General features: G+C 45.7%; 1 protein-coding gene across 1 annotated transcript; it reads left to right on the forward strand.

Annotated features, from left to right (window-relative positions):
* Nucleotides 1-547: 547 nt before the first annotated feature.
* Nucleotides 548-16527, forward strand: LOC136098730 (serum paraoxonase/arylesterase 2). The gene is made up of 9 exons (XM_065832375.2): nt 548-702; nt 4853-4923; nt 9692-9747; nt 11255-11420; nt 12526-12652; nt 13446-13646; nt 14310-14391; nt 14908-15036; nt 15962-16527. The coding sequence occupies exons 1-9, from the start codon at nt 629-631 to the stop codon at nt 16118-16120; spliced, it is 1065 nt and encodes a 354-aa protein (XP_065688447.1). The 5' UTR covers nt 548-628; the 3' UTR covers nt 16121-16527.
* The last annotated feature ends 1220 nt before the right edge of the window (nt 16528-17747 follow it).

Genomic DNA, 17747 nt, shown 5'->3' on the forward strand with positions numbered 1-17747 from the left:
TGCAGCTGATGCAAAAGGATACTGCTGCATGTGGGACCCCGAAGGCAACCATGGTGGCTCCTGTAGTCCTTCTGCATGGAGAAGAAAGCTGTTGGAGGGACCGTGGCAGTGAGAGCAAACAGCATTTGGGGAGGAAACTTGTGTATGTCTGCATAGAGGTGTACATGGACCACTTCTCCATTCTGCACCATGCACTCTTTGCCTAACTTATGTACTTTTATACAACACTTTTTTTTTTTTTTTTTTTTTTTTAAATAACAGAATCTGAAACTTGGTCCACTTGCCTTTCACATGAGTGCAGTAACACGGAGCCCAAGGAGTCCACAGAGCAGCTCTGGCTCCTCCTTCTGCCGTTCTCCCCGCTATCCCCGCACCTGCAACTTGTTGGCCGAGCCAGCAGGCTGACAGAGCCCTGTCTGCAGGGAGAGTTAGGCGTTTTCCGCCCCGGTTCGGGCGGGACGGGGAGGGGGCACTGGGGTCTGTCGCGCTGCGTTCAGCGCCCTGCGCCGCGGGCGGCCCGGGGCGGCGCGGAGGGGCGGGGCGGGACCGGACGGGACCGGACGGGACGGGACGGGACGGGACGGGACGCGGCGCGGCGCGGCGGAGCGGGGAGCAGCGGGGAGCGGCCATGGGGAAGCTGCTGGCAGTGGCTCTCGTCGGGATCGCGGCAGCCTTGGTGGCCGAGCGGCTGATGGCCTTTCGGTGAGCCGCCCTGCCGCCGCGGGCCGTGGGGCGTCGCCGGGGGTCGCGCAGCGGGTGCGGGGAACGGGGGCGGTTCCCGGGCGCACGAGGCGCGGCGCCGCTGTCCCGGAGGATGACGGGGGTGCGGGCAGCCGGGAGTACCGGGGACCCCGGGCGGGATGGACTGCGGGGTGTCGGAGCTGCGGGTCCCGCTGCTGGCGGTGCGGGATGGGACTGAGCGGAGCCCGCAGCTGAGGGGTGGCAGCCGGGGGACCGAGACGGGCAGGGGTGGCGGGTGCACCCCTCCGAGCGTGGGAGCACTTCAGCTCCGTACCTGGGGTGTAACTTCAGCGAATAGATCCCCTTGCATAAGCACGGTTGGGGCCACTGGGTAAAAGGTCATCACCACTGCCATCGCTATCATCATCAAGGGAACTGGTTTTCCCCAGAGAAAGGCTGGGCACTGGCTTGCTCAGCTGTGCCTCTTCAGAAGCATTTATGCACTAGAAATGCCCTTTCAGTAAGGGGATGTGAAATCCTGCCTGGCAAGAAGTGGGTGTCAAGGGGGCCAAAGAGAGAGGGTGCTCTATGTCCAAGGGGCTGGTGCCTCTGTTTTTGCAGAGAATGCAGCTCACAGAGATATGCCAAAAACACTGTCTTCAGATTTACTTCACTTTCTGTCAATTGGCAAAACAGTAAGTGGAAACTGGGTTGCCAGAGACTTGCATTATTTTCTACCAAAGCTGACCTCTGGATAACAGTAGCCCCTGTGTACATGAGGTTTTCTCTGAAGGAGCACAGACTTCTGTGATTGTAAGTTGCGACCTCTCTCTGTAGTAGCTAAAATACCCAGCCAAATTGTGCTGATGGGCAGTGAGGTGTGAATATGAACACTAGTGTTGCAGCAGCTTCTGACCTGAGAGCTAGTAAACACAAACTGGTTGTTTCGGGCCACAAAAGTGAAGTAAATTACTGTGTTGCAAGGCAGCTATATCATTATAATTTTGCTCATGTCCACAAGGACTCCAAATGCCTGACCTTAAAGCAACAACATCCATCTAACTGATCTTTGGGTAGGTAGTAATTGTAGCTAATTACAAAAAGAGAGTTATACTCCCTGGACTCAGGTACCTCACATAGATGTGTGCATCTTGAATTAAATCCACCACAAGTGTTGGTGATAACTGGGGTGGTTACATGACCCTCCTGCCCTGGAGTTGCACAAGCTGGTGTGGCAGAACCAGAAAATCCTCGCAGGCTTTAATTGGGATGAGCCATTCCAAAGCAGCGTGAAGAGCAGGGGACCTTATGTCCCCTGTAAATCAAATGAACAAATGAAATATTGGGGATCCAGTAAAGCAGAATCTCCTGATCGAAACAGGATCCCCCTGTCTCTGTAGCTCTCTGTGGGTTTTTCCTGTGTGCTGTGTTTTCAGCAAATTGCAGCATAGCAGCAGTCTTAGGATGGTTGCAGAGTTTGCAAACACACATCTTTAGATAACAAAGTACTCTAAAATCATTTAACACAGCCTTGAGAGGAGAAACTGTGGGTAGTGTTAACTCTTGCCAGGACTCTCTGTTATCCATCTCCCCTCCCCAGAAGGCAGGAATCCAGCAAAGACTTTTTGCTTTTCCTTCTGAGTTTGGTATGTTGCATCTCGATAGTATGACACAAGAATCCATGAAATGCTTAAAGGGTAAGGCTTGAAGAATTATTACAAATCTCTTACAAACTTAATTATTCTTAAATGAGGTTTGCTTATGCATCTATCATACTGCTGATAGCTACCATATGCAGTTGTGTAGTGCTTGTGCAGCAGAAAACAGGTGAAGTTCTTACCAACTGAAATTACACCGATTCCCCTACTGACAATTTAATTTGCTAATTCTTCTCTGAGGAAAGGTCTGAGCTAATTTGTAAAACCTGAATGTGAATTATACTATGCTATTGTTGTTCATATATATTTATGTACACACACACAATGTTATAATTTCGTAACACTCTGTATTAATATGGTGCTCAGCTTGCATAATATGTTCAAAACAGCAGCGTGCTTCCAGAAAGATGCTGACAGTTTGAAAATAATTGGGAGGAAATACAAAAATGAGAAATGGTGTTCAGTCCTGTCAGGACAAACCCAACTAACCAACCAACCAACCAACCAACCAAACAAAAACAACAGCAAAAAAAACCGCTAAAAACCCCCAAACAAATAAAGAAACCCCACAAATAAGCAAAAAACCCCAGCAAACCCCAGATCTGGGACTGGCAAGTCTAGAGAAGAGAAAAACTGAAAGACAGAAATCTTTGAGTGTGCAACAAGTTGCTGCTGAGGGAAAGGGAATGCCTGTGGTCTGTGTGCCACCAAGTGGGACAGCAAGTGGAGGACTGAAATGTGAAAGAAGAACTGGATGGGAAGCAGTGCTGTGCATGGGGGTTGCGCCAAGTGGCAAAATTCCTGCTCTTTTTGAAGTTGGATTCCCCACAGTTTGCAGGTCTGCTGTGTTTTCAGTACGGCCAGTTAGTTATCTAGGCCATCTGGCTTAGCAGCTAAGACTGGCTGAGCTAGATAAACTGACACATTTTGGAAAAACCTCTATATACACTGCAGGCTTGTGACTGGTGTTCTTTTGAATTACTCTCATTCCAGCCCATGAAGTGTTTCCCTGGGAATGCTGTTGGGATATCATCAGCCCTCGCTGGCTGCTGGCTGAGTTCCTGCTGCGCTTGGGGCACGGGGATGCTTGAGATCTGCTCAGGGAAATCCGATGCAAATAGGAAAGGGAAAAGCCCTGAGCAGGCAGCAAGGCAAACTTTGGGCATGATCACCCCCATCCAGCCTTGGGGGCTTAGTGGGTTCGGCTGTGCAGGGATGGTGAGGGGGGAGTTGATATCCCTCCTTTGCTGCTTGAGGGCTGGGAGCTGCTGTAGTTTGCTGTCAGGACCTCTGAGATGGGGAATAGGGCTTGGGAGAGTGTAACTTGTCTCCTTTCCCTTGTCTCATATTAACAACTTGTGTCAATGATACAGCATTGAAGAAATTTAGAATTAGGAATTAAGTGATTAAAAAAACGCAGGACTGACATACCATACAGTGCTCAGCTGTATTGCATATTTATATATAAACTGCTGTTTAGTTTATGCCTGAAACCACAACATAAACATAGCTAGGTTTTGCTATGGGATCTTTGCATTCAGAATTTCCTGTGGTTTGAGCCAGTAGAGCCTCAACATGTATGATAGGCATGCAAAGGAGTAACTACATTAGTTTGGAAGCTTTACTGGAGGGGGAGAAAAATAAAAATTAAAAAGAAAAAGAAATATTCCAGTACACTAACTTTACATTTTTTACATAGAAACACAACATATTTGCTTATGGCATTGCAGACCTGCAGACCACCGTGGTCAAACACAGCAGGCCTGGTAGTGAGATGCCTTTCATATAGACTTGCAGACAACTTGGAATGGAGGAGATGGAGAAACAGGTACTCGTGTAGGTACCCGTCTGTATCTGCTTGTCCAGTAGAGTGTGAGCCAGAGATTGAGTTTTGTGGATATCCAGGAATGAAATAAGCAGTGCTGAAGGATAATGTTCTGAGTGGGTACCAGGAGAGAAGAGGAAGGGGCGGGGTAATTGCTGAAAATTTTGCTTCCATGTCCTGCCTGTTGTCAGGAAATGGTAGTCCTGTCTTGCAATAATGTGATCGCTACTTTTGAGTGTGGGTTAAGAAACGAAGACAGTGCAGCCACTGGTGGCCAGGTCGCAAAAATAGCCAGTGGGTTGGGGCAGAAGGTCTGTCTTTTCTCATCTGAAATGCCGGTCCTAACTGCAGGGTTGCTACTATATTTAGGTGGCTGAAACCTGAAGAAAGTGTGGCTGTGTTATTTTATCATGTGAGCTGTGTGGGTCATGGAAGCTTGTTTCTGAAGCTCATGAATCAAGTCAGGTTCCTGAAGATATTCAGTGTAGGAGAATCATGATATTCTGCAAGCATTGCAGTGATTTGGAGTGATTGATGTTGTCAGTTCTGGGTTTTGTTTATTCAGTATTTTAGAGCTGATTTGTTGCTTCTTTATGGCAGACAATAAAACCAAGATAAAGCTATTCTAGGGATGTTACCTGCTTTAAAACTGGCTGTGTGCTGTTAACCCTGCTCTTTCCTCTTGCAGGAACAAACTCAATGCTTCGCGAGAAATAGCCCCAGTAACCCTCCCGAACTGCCGGCTCATTAAAGGGATCGGTACGTGCTCAAAATAACTGAGTGCATTGCTTTTGTCCAGCCTTATTTTGCAACTGCTTCTTAAAGCCAGCTTCCAAGCCTTATCCTGAAAGCAAAGTGCTAATTTGGCTTTCATTTGTTGGACTTTGAGGTAGGGAGAAACTGCAGAAAGAAAATGATACTGAAAAACTAGCCGGTATGGTGTAATATTTTTGCCTTTGGTATTTAATGTTTCCATTCCTTTTCGTGGAAGTGAGTACCTTGCGAACACTCCTCTTCTGCTCAGCCACTTAGGAAACCATTTGGCTTTTAGATGAGGGTGTGCTGGTTCTTCAGGCAGGTGCCCACAGATGGCTGTGAGTTGGTGACCTCTTGAAGACAGGATGTGGTGCCAGGGTGGCGGCTCCAGGAGAAGGCCACCAGCGTGGGGTGAAGGAGCGGCTGCTGAACACCAGCCGGGTTCGCCTGCCTTAGCACCTCATCAAAATGAGGAGATTTCGGAGACGGCTGGTACCACACCTTGCGAACAGCAGCCAGGAGCTTGGTGTGGTTGCACAATTCAGCTGTGTGGTTTCAAAGAGCAAGGGGTCATATTTGTCATCTTAGTGTGGTTTGCAGGAGGTTTAGCAGGGCAGCTGGTATGTTGACTTTGTACTTTGGGTCATGTGTTTAACACATGGCAATGCTTCTCTCTTCTTTTTTTTTTTTTATTTCCCTCCCTTTAGCTTTAAAATTGTTGACTTTTTTTTTGTGTCTTTCCCCCAAACTAGAATTTTTTAATTTAATACAGACTTAGTGACTGGGAATTTTCTCCTCCTTAGTATTTTTGGCTATGTCTTGAATTCTGTTGAAATTTGCCTGGATTTTGCATGTGTGAAAGTCATTGAATGAGCTTTAATAGCCTTGCCTTTGAGCTTGCTGAGTCACTGTGTTGATTTCATAAATGTTGCTTTTTCCTTGTGTCAGGAATCAAACATCTTTGTAAAGTCAAATTACTGCCACGAATGAGCATGTGCACAGTTCCTTTGCCTGAGATGATGTGCATGAGAAATAGCATTTGAAAAAATGTTCCAGGTCTTTTAGATTGGGCTGAAGTTTATTCATACAAGACTCTGAATAATGCTTGTTTGATGGTGATTAATAGAAAAGTCATTTCTGAGTAATTCTTTTAAGCATATCACTATTGCAATCTTTACAAAGACATTTTGCAACATGATTGCTCTGTTGAGGAAAGAAGGAAAGCTGGAAATTGCAAATACAATTGTGTTTAATTTCCAAATAATAGCTCAGTTTTGGTGCCTGACATTTATGTGGAGATGAGGTGAGTTCTGAGAACCTGGCTCTGCTCAGAGGTGGCAGTGGATCAGTTTACAGAATGTCTTGCTGTGCTCCTGAAACCCAGTCCCTTCACATGGACCCCTGCACCTTGCTTTGCCTTCACTGTGTGATTTGCTGCTCTTTGGAAAAATTAAAATGCCAAAAGTTAATTCAGCAGGCCCAATGTGGCAGAAAGAGAAGTAAAAATGGATTTGTGCAAACTTAAAAGTTTGCACATTCATGCAAATGTCTTCCAAAATTAATTCACTGTGACTTGAGGGGGGTTATATTACTCAGAGAGATCAAGGAACCTAAATATCTAGATGCTGCCCAGGTAGCACTGTTCAGACCAGGGGTTTGCCGTACTCAGATCTGTGAGGATGCTCTTGTGGGCGACTTTGTGTAAGGATGTCTTTCTACATGGACCTCTTGGTCCTCTAAGCCTTTTTCCTTTAAAATGCCATTATAAAGTTGAATAAATAATCTGCCTTTATCTCAGTGTTTAAAACAGTCCTTCTGAACTCTTAAGTAAGTGGGACATAGGTAATGAGCTGGATCAACTCTGAACAAAATAAACTGTCCATTCTGTACATAGAAGAACAGGCGTCTGGTACAGTCTGTTGTAATAATGTTAGAAGTGGTGCATCCATAGTAAAGGAAGCAAACCCTGAGTAAGTTGAAAAGTTCTCTAGTGGAGCCTTTTCTTTCTGCACAATTTCATCCTTTCTGTGTCTCTCTTTTGTTTTTTTTTTAAGACTTTGATCTGTTCTGTGTTGGGAAAATTGTGCAATGTAAACACGGATGCAAACATTGAACAAATCAATAAAAAATCGCAGCTTGTCCTAAACCTCATTGACAAATATGTAGGAAAGGCTGTATTTGTAGAATAAACAGTATCTTCTGAATTTTATTAGTGTCTAATCATGTTACTGGTTTATAATAAACTGACCATATGTCCTGTACTAGTTCCTAAAGTTCAAGAAGCTACTGTAGAAATTACTAGAAATACTTGCATCTGGGAACAATTAATGGAGTATAGGTGAAATAGTCACTTGCTTTTGGACATGAAATCCAGGTAGTTTTCTGTTAGATGCACCTGTGAAATCCATCATACTAACATAAAATAAATAACAAAAACCCTCACATTTCAAGGGTAAGCAGTAATGTTTCTTGATGTCTTCATTTTCATTTTCAGTTAATGCCATGGACAAGATGGGCTTGGTGATACAATTAACCAATATTATAGTGCAGGTAGCTGGTACCTAACAAATCAGTTCCTAACTCTCTCTGAGCAAACTGATCTTATGACCTTTAAAGGTCCCTTCCAGCCCAAACTGTTCTATGAGTCTATTTAGCGCCTGTGACAGCAGCCCAGAGCCTTCCTGAAATGTGGCCTGCAGGAGAGCCCAGGAGCTTGCCCATGACTGTGTGTTGTTCCTTCTTTGCTGTCTCTGCTGTGCTGGCTCAGCAGGATTGTGCTGAATCAGCATTTCTCTGCTCTTCTGACAGCGCTCGCTCTCTTCCACACAAACCAGGACCTGACTGAGAAGTAGCCAAAATGTGCTTTTCTGGGCAGTTTCTTCTGAAGTAGTGGGGTGCAAAGCTCTCATTACTCTCCTTCCACCAGAAACTTGTACTTTTTAATTATCTGCTCCCAATTAGCCTGCTCATCTTTCTACTTGGCAGCCTCGCTAATTCAGTAGCATGAAATTATTATATCTCTGTTTATTCACTCACCAGCATGGTCTGCCAGTAAAAACTGTCTGTCCAGCTCAGGTCACCATGGTAATTGAGCCTCTCAGCATTTATTTATGTTGTTCCTGGGAAGTGGGGAATCACTGCTAACCCCATCTTATAAATTAACAAAGGCTTGGAGAGACCAAGAGCTGAGGCAAAGAAAAGGAGCTTGGTGCTTAAACTGGGGTGTGAGCCAAGCTGAAAAAAAAAACCCAACAACCCAAATTCAGAATTTTAGTTGGAAAATTCATGCTTGTGGTGGAGCAGGGGCTCCCTGAGGCTAAGGACGAGCTGTCCATGTTCCTTTGGGAGAAGTTGTGGCACTGCATCTCCCCAGGGCTGTGCTGGGGAGGAACTTACCTGGACGGGTGAATTTGGGGATCGGGTTCCTCCCCACAAGGGCCATTCAGTGACCCCAAGATGAACTACAGCCCGGCCGAACCAGTGCTGGGATAAATAGGAGTTATGTAAAAGCAAACAATAAACCCAACTAGAATTTGCAGGCACTCCCGCAGGAGTAGGTGCTGAGATGCCGAGGATGGTGTGAACCATGTTAAGGTCATGCTGGTGGTCTGTGGCCAGGCAGGAGGGGGTGTGGAGAAATGGGACAAGCCGGGTGGAAAACCTTTGTGTTGGTGGCTCTGTTAAAGAAAACCTGCAGAACAACTTCCTTCTTCAAGCAAATGCTCCCAAGTGGGTTTACTCCATGATCTCTCATCTGGAAAATGGCTTGTGGGGAATGCTGGTTTGTGCTGGTGATTGGGAGAGGGAAGGCTTCTTAGGGGAGCGGTGAAAATGTGGGATGGCAAATATGCTTCAGCATCAGACTAAAATCTCTGTGGAGCTCTTTATCAAAGCCTAAAATTACTGCAATGTTCTTAATAAAGGGCTTTAAAAAAATTCCCTTTCCCTTTCCCTTTCCCTTTCCCTCCCTCTATCCCCTTCCCCCTTCCCCCTTCCCCCTTCCCCCTTCCCCCTTCCCCCTTCCCCCTTCCCCCTTCCCCCTTCCCCCTTCCCCCTTCCCCCTTCCCCCTTCCCCTTTCCCTTTCCCCTTCCCCTTTCCCTCCCTTTCCCTTCCTTCTTTCCTTTTTCCCTTTCCTCCTCTTTCTTCCTTTTTCCTTTTCTTTCCTGTCAAGGAAAAGTAGTACAGGAACCAGCAATATTGATAATGATTGCTCTCAGTTAAAGTGTGGTCTAACTATTAAAACCCTTAGCTGTTAAAGATATAGTAGGTTCTCTGTCACTTGAGAGCTTTAATTAAATATTGGGCAATCCATCTTAGCGAAGTGTCTCAGCTCAACCAGGAGAATTAGTGCACGCAATTCCCAGAGCTGCTTTATGCAAGCGTGCATTCTGAGCGATGGTGTGGGTCTCACCTGAGAAATCTCATTGTCTGCGGTAACTGCTGGTTGCAGAACACTGTTGTCAGAAGTGGGAGATTCATCCCGTGCTGCCCTGGGGCACATGGAGCTGGGCAGGAGACTGCCCGGCCACTGCTGGGCACCCCTGAGCCCCCAGAAAGAGGTGGACTCCAGTAGTGTTTGCTAACCCTGCGTGCTGCTGCCTTCTGCTACCACTGCTAATGCAATGCGAGCTCTTCTGCTGAGCTTCATCGCTTGTGCACTCATATCAGAAAGAGGCATTCATGAGAGCCAGAATTGTACTAAAAAGGAGGTTTATTCAATGGGAAATATTTAATGTTGTCTGAGGAGGCCTGTTTATCTCTGTCTTGCAGAAGCTGGCTCAGAAGATATTGACATACTTCCCAATGGACTGGCTTTCATCAGCTCCGTAAGTGCTGTACTCCTTCCCATGCAGGCCTTGCTGCTTCCTTATCTACAGAAACTGTAGGTAAAAATTGTGGGATGGGCTCTTTTTTTCTACATGACTGGCTGGCTCCATAGGAACGGCCCAGACTTCTGTCAGCTTAGCCAGAGTTTCCTTCTGCTTGAGCAAGTGCAGTTCTCCATACTGAAGTGGTGGTGGTAGCTCTGACACGTTTCCTATTGCACTGACTTGTCTACCCATGTAACCTTGAATTTCTTCCATCTTGCTTCCTTGAAATGCTGAAATTTCAAACCTCTCCCTTGTTAAGAAGGTGTGTTAATTCCCTACCTTAAAAAAAAATAATCAGATGAGATGTGTTGATTTTGTTGTTCCTGTTTTTTTTCTTTTAGCCTTTAGGACACAGGTTTTCAAGCTTTTCTTTGCACTCAGGATGGCTAGTGAATACTGTCTAAAACAAAAGCTGATGTTTTCATCTGTGTGCTCCAGGGACACCCAGGGAATGATAACGTTGCAAACGTCATGCTAGAAATTGTGAGCTGTTGCGCTGCTGCTGCTCCCTGTGTCTTGACCTCGTTGGATGCATTCTGTGGTGCCGTGCTCCCAGTTTGTCCCCCCAGCCTGTCTGTTCGCAGGGTGGTTTGACATATGGGGAGCACCCACCTGGAGGGTGGCTGCAGTGGGTGGCACGCGGTGCCTTGTACATGGCTGCTTGTGCTCCCTGCAACTGGGTCCCTCTATGCTGGGACTGGGGCAGAGCTGGTCCCTCTGCCGACATTGTGGCACAGGGGGCAGAAGCAGAGGGCTTGTGTCAGAAATATTGTGGCCAGCAGGACTGGGGAATGATCGTCCCACCGTACTAGGCACTGGTGAGCTTGCACCTCAAATGCTGTGTTGAGTTTTGGGTTCCTCGCTATAGGAAAGACATGGAGGTGCTGGAGAGAGTTCAGAGAAGGGCAGTGAAGCTGGTGATGGGTCTGGAGCACAAGTCTGGTGAGGAGCAGCTGAGGGGACTGGGGCTGTTCAGCCTGGAGAAAAGGACGCTGAGGGGAGACCTTATCACTGTCTACAGCCACCTGAAAGGAGGTTGTAGCATGGAGGGTGTTGGTCTCTTCTCCCAAGTAGCAAGTGATAGGACGAGAGGAAATGACTTCAGGTTGCACCAGGGGAGGTTTAGATTGGGTATTAAGAAAACTTTTTTTCCTGGAAAGCGTTATTAAGCATTGGAACAGGCTGTCCAGGGAAGTGGTTGAATCACCATCCTTGGAGGTGTTTAAAAGATGTGTAGATCAGGTTTTAAGGACATGGTTTAGAGGTGGACCTGACAGCGTTAGGTTCACACTTGGACTTGATGATCTTAAAGGTCTTTTCAAACCAAAATGATTCTGTGATTCTATGCTATGACATCCTGATGTGTGCTTGCAAGCCCAAACAAGGCTCCGTGTTTTCAGCCATGTGATGCTTCCCTTTACCTTTTATTCAGGAATGATTTTCCTATTTTTTGATTTTACAGGGCTTGAAATATCCAGTATTAAAGACCCCTGAACCAGACAAGCCAGGTGCAATATTTTTGATGGATTTGAATGAAGACCATCCCAAAGCAGTGGAACTGAGAATCAGCCGAGGGTTTGATCTGGCATCATTTGTCCCTCATGGAATCAGCACCTACGTAGACAGAGGTAAAGAGACCTTTAGCCCGAGATGGTGTCGAATCTCAGCCTAAACAGCAGAAATAGAAATACCTTTGTGGTCTTGCATTCCACCCCCAATAGCCTGCACTTGCTGGGACAGAAAAAGATGTCTGGGTATTTTATTTTTTGGGGCTCTTTTCCAAAGACAGCTGCTAAAGCAAACACCTTTGCACATACTCACAGACTGTCTGAGACAGGTGTCCTGTGTATTGAAAAGAAAGAAAACATGTGAAGAGTGTGAGGAGTTGAAAATCACACAGTGTTTGTTTTACCAGTTTACATCTGTCTCACCCTGGGGTCAAGGGTTTTCAGGAGATGTGTGTTCCACCAACTAGTAGTGACCAGACAGAGACTTTTGTGGCTAAATTATAAGTTATAAATTATCAAATCTTTGCAAATTACCAAAAGCTCTGGTACTCTGTGGCCAAGACATGAGACCATGTTCTCATCTCTAAGACCAACAAAATACTCTTTGTGCTCTCCTTCCTCTCTTTTTCCCTGTCCTCTCACTGGGAGTTTTAGCAGGGTAATTGGAAGTCTGAAGATACTAAGAGAAAGAGAACTATTGGTGCAGCTTGGTCTGCATCCCCATACAGTCACCCTTTAAGGGAAGCTGTTGGAGGCGTTGGTGGTCTTAGCAGAAGAGCTGGGCAGAGGGACTGCAGCCTTATACAGAGGACAGGAGAAGGATACTCCTCCAGCTTGGTCAGGGGATGTAGTAAATAAACCAGAGTCTAAACTAGTCACTACAGTGCATCGGACTGCAAAATACAGTGGCTTGGGCACAAGGATGGAGCCATAATTTCTTTATTTCTTGGTAGAAATAGCAAAAACATAGTTTATACAGCAGTTCCCTGTAGAGTTAGCCCAGGAGAAGAGTAGCTGGAGGTCTGGACCCAGATGCAGTAGCATCTTGCATTGCTTTGGTACTTGTCCTTTGGCCTCTGAAGAGCCGTGAGGGAAGGGCACCAAACGCAACACGTGCTCTGTGCTGGAGGCTGCTCAGAGCTGAGAGTGCTCAACAAACTGTTGCAAAGAACTGGTGAAATTCAGCTGTTTCTGTTTCTTTTTCTCTTCTTTTTTTTTTTTTAAGATGACACCGTGTACCTCTTTGTTGTGAATCATCCCCATCAGAAGAGTACAGTAGAATTGTTTAAATTTGTAGAAGAAGACAGTGCTCTAGTACATGTGAAAACCATTCGACATGACCTCCTGACAAGGTATTGGAGCCACATACCACCTTTTCCCAGAAGAACAAGCTACTTTGGTAAAATCCAAAGTAGGATGATTTTGGGTTTAGGGTATTATTAATATATTCTCTTTAACCAGCTTTCCCGTTTCTGTTATTGGTTACTTCTTATCTGTGTAATCAAACCCTATATGACTACAACCTCTTCTGTAAATGATACTTTTGATAGATGTCTCACTAAATCCATCTTAAGCACTGCTGTGGTTGATGCCAGTGAATTAGCTTGGCATCCGTTTCTCCTCTCGTGTAGCCTACTGTCAGGTCATTGCAGATATGAATCTTCAGATATTCTATTATTCTGAATTTGATACACTCTAACCATACTTTTAGCTTTTTTATTTTTCCTTTTTTTTGCATACAAAATGTTCGTGGTCTGTCCTACTGCAAAATGATTGTAAGAGAAACAGACCATGATGGATAGAGTTGTCACAACTCCTACCTGTTCTCTGGTGTCCAGTTGAATGTAATCAAAAGAGAGAAAAATTTCCATGGGCTTATGGACAGGTAGCCAGATCTCTAGCTGATGCCATATAATCCTGTCCAGGTCTCAGCAGTACACAGTCCTGGCTCGTGTAGAAGAAAATAGAAGTAAAAAGGGTCTAAATAGGTTGGCGTCTATCTGAAGTAACATCTGTAGTTGCAGCCCCTTAGGATCTGTGGGATGCCCATGTCCTGGCTTGGACTCTGGGCAGTCCTACAGTGCTCCTTTGTACCTCTCATTTCATTATTTACTTTTTATTCTTCCTCTCTTTTTGTTTTTTTAGTGTGAATGATATAGTAGCTGTGGGACCAGACAGCTTCTACGCTACCAATGACCACTACTTCTCTGACTCTATCTTGATGTTTCTGGAGATGCTCTTGGGTTTAACTTGGTCAAATGTTGTTTACTACAGTCCAAAAGAAGTTAAAGAAGTAGCAGCTGGGTTTTATTCAGCCAATGGAATTAACATTTCACCTGACAGAAAGTAAGTTTCTCCTTGCCTTTGAGTTTGTTCAATCACCCAAAAGAGTCCCGAAATCCTAACTTGTACATGTGGTACCGCTGAGGTCAAGTGTCTAAACGAGATCGTGTAATACAGGGTGCTACCTGTCCAATGTAAGCAATACAGAGGGTTAGTAGAACACAAGTTGCATGTCTTGATCTTTAACTAGAGGCAATGTTTGCTGCTTTACCTGGTGGTTTATATACAATAAGATAAAAGGTTGTTGCATTTTAACCAGCTGATGCAGTAGTTTGTGTGTATCGATTGCAAGGATACATGGGACAGAATTTCTGCAAGTGGGGAATGCTCTCCAGTCTTAAAGTCTGTGTGACTGAATTAACCAGTCCTGTGGTGTAGACAGATCATCTTAAATTTTTTAAAAAAAACCATATTTGTGGATCTCACAATCCAAGACCTGCTTCAGTGTCATAATGAAGAACTGGCACAGTGTGAAGCCGCATTAGCGTCTCAGCAGGTTGGCTTCACTCCAGTGCCCTGTGACCTGCTTGCAATCGCTTGCTGTCGCTATGTGAGAGCTGTGGGCTGGCATTCCTCACGGGAACAGCTGGGCTTGCACGGGAGGAACTGACTGGTTTTGGTGTCTGCTTACTCGTACACATTGCTAAGAGGCTCTTTCTTTTGAAGGTACATCTATGTTGCAGATGTATTTGATCATAATATCCATGTTATGGAGAAACACGCTAATTGGAGTTTAACCCATGTAAAGGTAAGGTGCTGCTGTTTCATTAAAAAGAGGCATATATGAATTTTGGACAGATTAGTCCCCAGGAATGCTTGAGATTTCGGCCTGATTGTGTGTGAAGTTCTGTTCTGGATGGCTCCTGCTGTGGGTTCTCAGAGGTGCTGTGTGCCCTGTTACAGAGCTCCGGGTCTTCCACCCTCACACCATTAACCAGTGCGGGATGCTGGGCTGTGCTGTAGAGCCACAGTGGAGTCTGCCCAGTCAGTGGGGCTCAGACCACAAAGCAATGAAGTAACCAGCGCGAGGCTTGGTGGGACTGAGCCGATGGGGAGGCTCAGCACAGCAGGGAGGCTTATCATGACATGGAGGAGGGGACGAGGCATACTGGGGGGAAAGAAAAACAGCACTAAGGGAGCAAATAATTTTTAAAAGATCAGTCTAAGTTAGGGACAAGCCTATTGATGATGTTACAGTTAGCTTCCAGGACTTGTAATTGCTTTAACTTCTCTTGTTTTCTTCTTTTTCCTCTGTGATGGATAGACGCTGCAGCTGGACACTATGGTTGACAACTTGTCTATTGACCCTCACACTGGAGACGTCTGGCTAGGATGTCATCCCGATGGGATGAAGCTGCTCTACAACGATCCTGAAAATCCACCTGGCTCTGAGGTGCCTTTTGGGAGATGTCACGGGTCTCTTGGCTATGTCTGTGCAAGAAAGTTGCTCTGTTCACATTGCCCTGGTGTAACTTAACTCTGCATTACATAGAGGAGAGCCTGGCCAGCCTTGACTCCCAGCTTATAGCTTCTGCTCTTGCATGGAAAGCTGAACAGCATTTCCTCACTAACACCTATTCAGATCCTTAGGAGACAACTGAATCATTTCCACCCAGTAGCTCAGACATTCTAGACTCCCCAGGCTGCTTTCTATGCAGCTCTGGCTGCACAATCAGATTTTGATGAACTGTGTTAATTACTGAGCCAGCATCTCTGTGCCAAACAAAAAATAATTGAGTGCAAAGCATGACCAGAAATGTTCGCACTGGGATGATTTATCTGTGTAAGTGTGGTTCATCAGTAGATGACACTGTTATTCTTCTTTCCTCCTGAACTCAATGAGGCACTGGCATCAGCGTGCTGCAGCTGCCGGTGCAGGTGACTGGTTGGTGTCCATTTGGTTTCAGCCTTGTCTGCAACTTCCCATAAGGCAAAATTATCATGTGTGATAGCACTAGGTTTATGATACTGGGCAGTTGTTTAGTCTGTCTGGAAAAAAGCATTGAAATAGAGGATATTAAGTAACTTTTAGTCTGGAAAAAAACCGTGCATATGCCTAGTGCTGGGGATGACTGCCTTTTTGCTTACTGGGATGGAGACTCTGTTGTGCAACCACTTAAAAAAAACCAAAACAGTCTTCATGGACCATGCTTCGCTGAAGCAGAATTTGTGATCCTATCACACAAATCACTTGGTTGCAGTTACCAGCAGGTGATCAACCGCATTTGTTTAAATCAACATACTGATTGATGTTCCCTCCACCATGGAGGATTTTCAGCCACGGCTGTTTCAGCAGACGTGTCCCCCTCCTCCGGCAGGTCCTGCGCGTCCAGAACATCCTCTCGGAGGAGCCGGTGGTGACGCGTGTCTATTCTGACGACGGCTCCGTGCTGCAGGGAACCTCGGTGGCATCCATCTACGAGGGAAAGCTGCTCATCGGCACAGTCTTCCACAGAGCTCTCTACTGTGAGCTATAGCTCGTCTCGGCGGTAAGGTCTGCTGCAGCGGAAAGGATTTAATTGCTTGGGAGCTCACCTAGTTTCTGCTAGACTTGCTAACAACAAGACTGTTCCAGTAAAGGTTAACTAGAGCCATGGAAATGTATTTTAGCCTTCCTCACCAAATGAGAATTTTATGCAATAGTAGAGGAAATGGAATTGAAGGTGAGAAATCAGTTTATTTGTGTAATGTGGAGGAGCCCATGTCAATAACAAAGGGTAACCTTTAAGTTCAAATTCAGATTACAAATGACTGAACCATCACACATCGAACTATCTGTTGCGACTGGATTTCTGTGTGGCGTTTGTGGTTTTTCTTGTGTTTTGTTTTGGTTTATTTTGTTTTTTCCCCTGAGAATACTGATTTTGTAAATGAGAATTGCTTACTACCTGTGTGGTGTGCTTTCTTTTCACCGACCTTTGGGCTTTCCTAGGGACTGTGCTAAGGGTCCTTCTTCCAAAATTTCCTGGTGGCTTTCCCTAGTGCTTCCAAAATAACCGGAAGCAGAATAAATTGATATTTCAGTCTCATTTCTTCCCTTTTCCCCCTTCAAGCCATTTCCTAACATTTCTTCAGTTTCATAAATTTGTCTTAATCATACTAAGAAAAGGGGGGGTGGGCCTTCACTTTGAAGTGGTTTCTTAATGAGTCTTCAAACGGGAGTTTAAAAAAGACTTTTTTTTTTCTTGAAGAGTGGCACACAACTCCCAAGCACCTTTGGTGAGAAGTTCTTTAGCAATTACTGTTGTTTGTCACAGCAAAGAGAGCATTTCCGGGTGCTTTGCCACAGTGACTACCTCCAAATGTGGGTCACGCATGTTCTGTGGTCCAGTCTGTGTGGAGTTGGTTCCCGCTGTGTGTCCGTGCAGCAGGAACCTGTGTCCCTTGATGTTTACCCAGCAGTTACTGATCATGTTGTGCACTGTGAAAAGACCTGTTCAAGTTTCTGTCGATTTATATTTTTAGAGTGGTGGTAGTTAGCAATTGCTGAATGGAGAGTTCTTTGAAGCTGGGAATCAGGTTTGTGCGTTACAGCGAGATCTGAGTCTTGCAGAAGCCCCTGTTTGAACCATCACTTGGTTTCCTGCCCGTGGAATGAGCTCTTCATTCATTAGGAAAGATGTCCTTGCTCACAGAGCAGCTCCTGCCTGGCGGCCACCACCCCCTCCATGTCCTTCAACTGATGCGGTAGTGTTGCCTCGCTGCTGTTTTCCCCCCGCTGGGTGGAGAAGAAGGGCTGGCTGCTCGTGAAGTGTGAGCTCAGGAGGAGACGGAGCCCAACCCTGGGTGCTTATTGCTGTTCTGGTGTCCCTGCTGCAGTTTGTTTCACTGCTAGCCATGGCCTCCTCTAATCTGGTGAGTGTGTGGAAAATTCAGGACTTTGCAAACAGAAGCATGCTTCTGCCTACAAGACAGAGCAAATAACCTGCTCTGAAGTGACCTGAACACTGAGACAGGAGTCAGAGTATGTGTGAACCTTCATCTGTCTTTGGGTTTTGCTGTTCCGGCTGAAGGATGCATTACTGCAGGGTATGGCTTGGGTCAGCAGTGGCCCTGAACAGCAAATGTGTGTGCTGACATCTCTTGGTTCCTGTGCTGTTTCTT

Source organism: Patagioenas fasciata, chromosome 2, assembly GCF_037038585.1.
Source record: "Patagioenas fasciata isolate bPatFas1 chromosome 2, bPatFas1.hap1, whole genome shotgun sequence".
NCBI lineage: Eukaryota > Metazoa > Chordata > Aves > Columbiformes > Columbidae > Patagioenas > Patagioenas fasciata.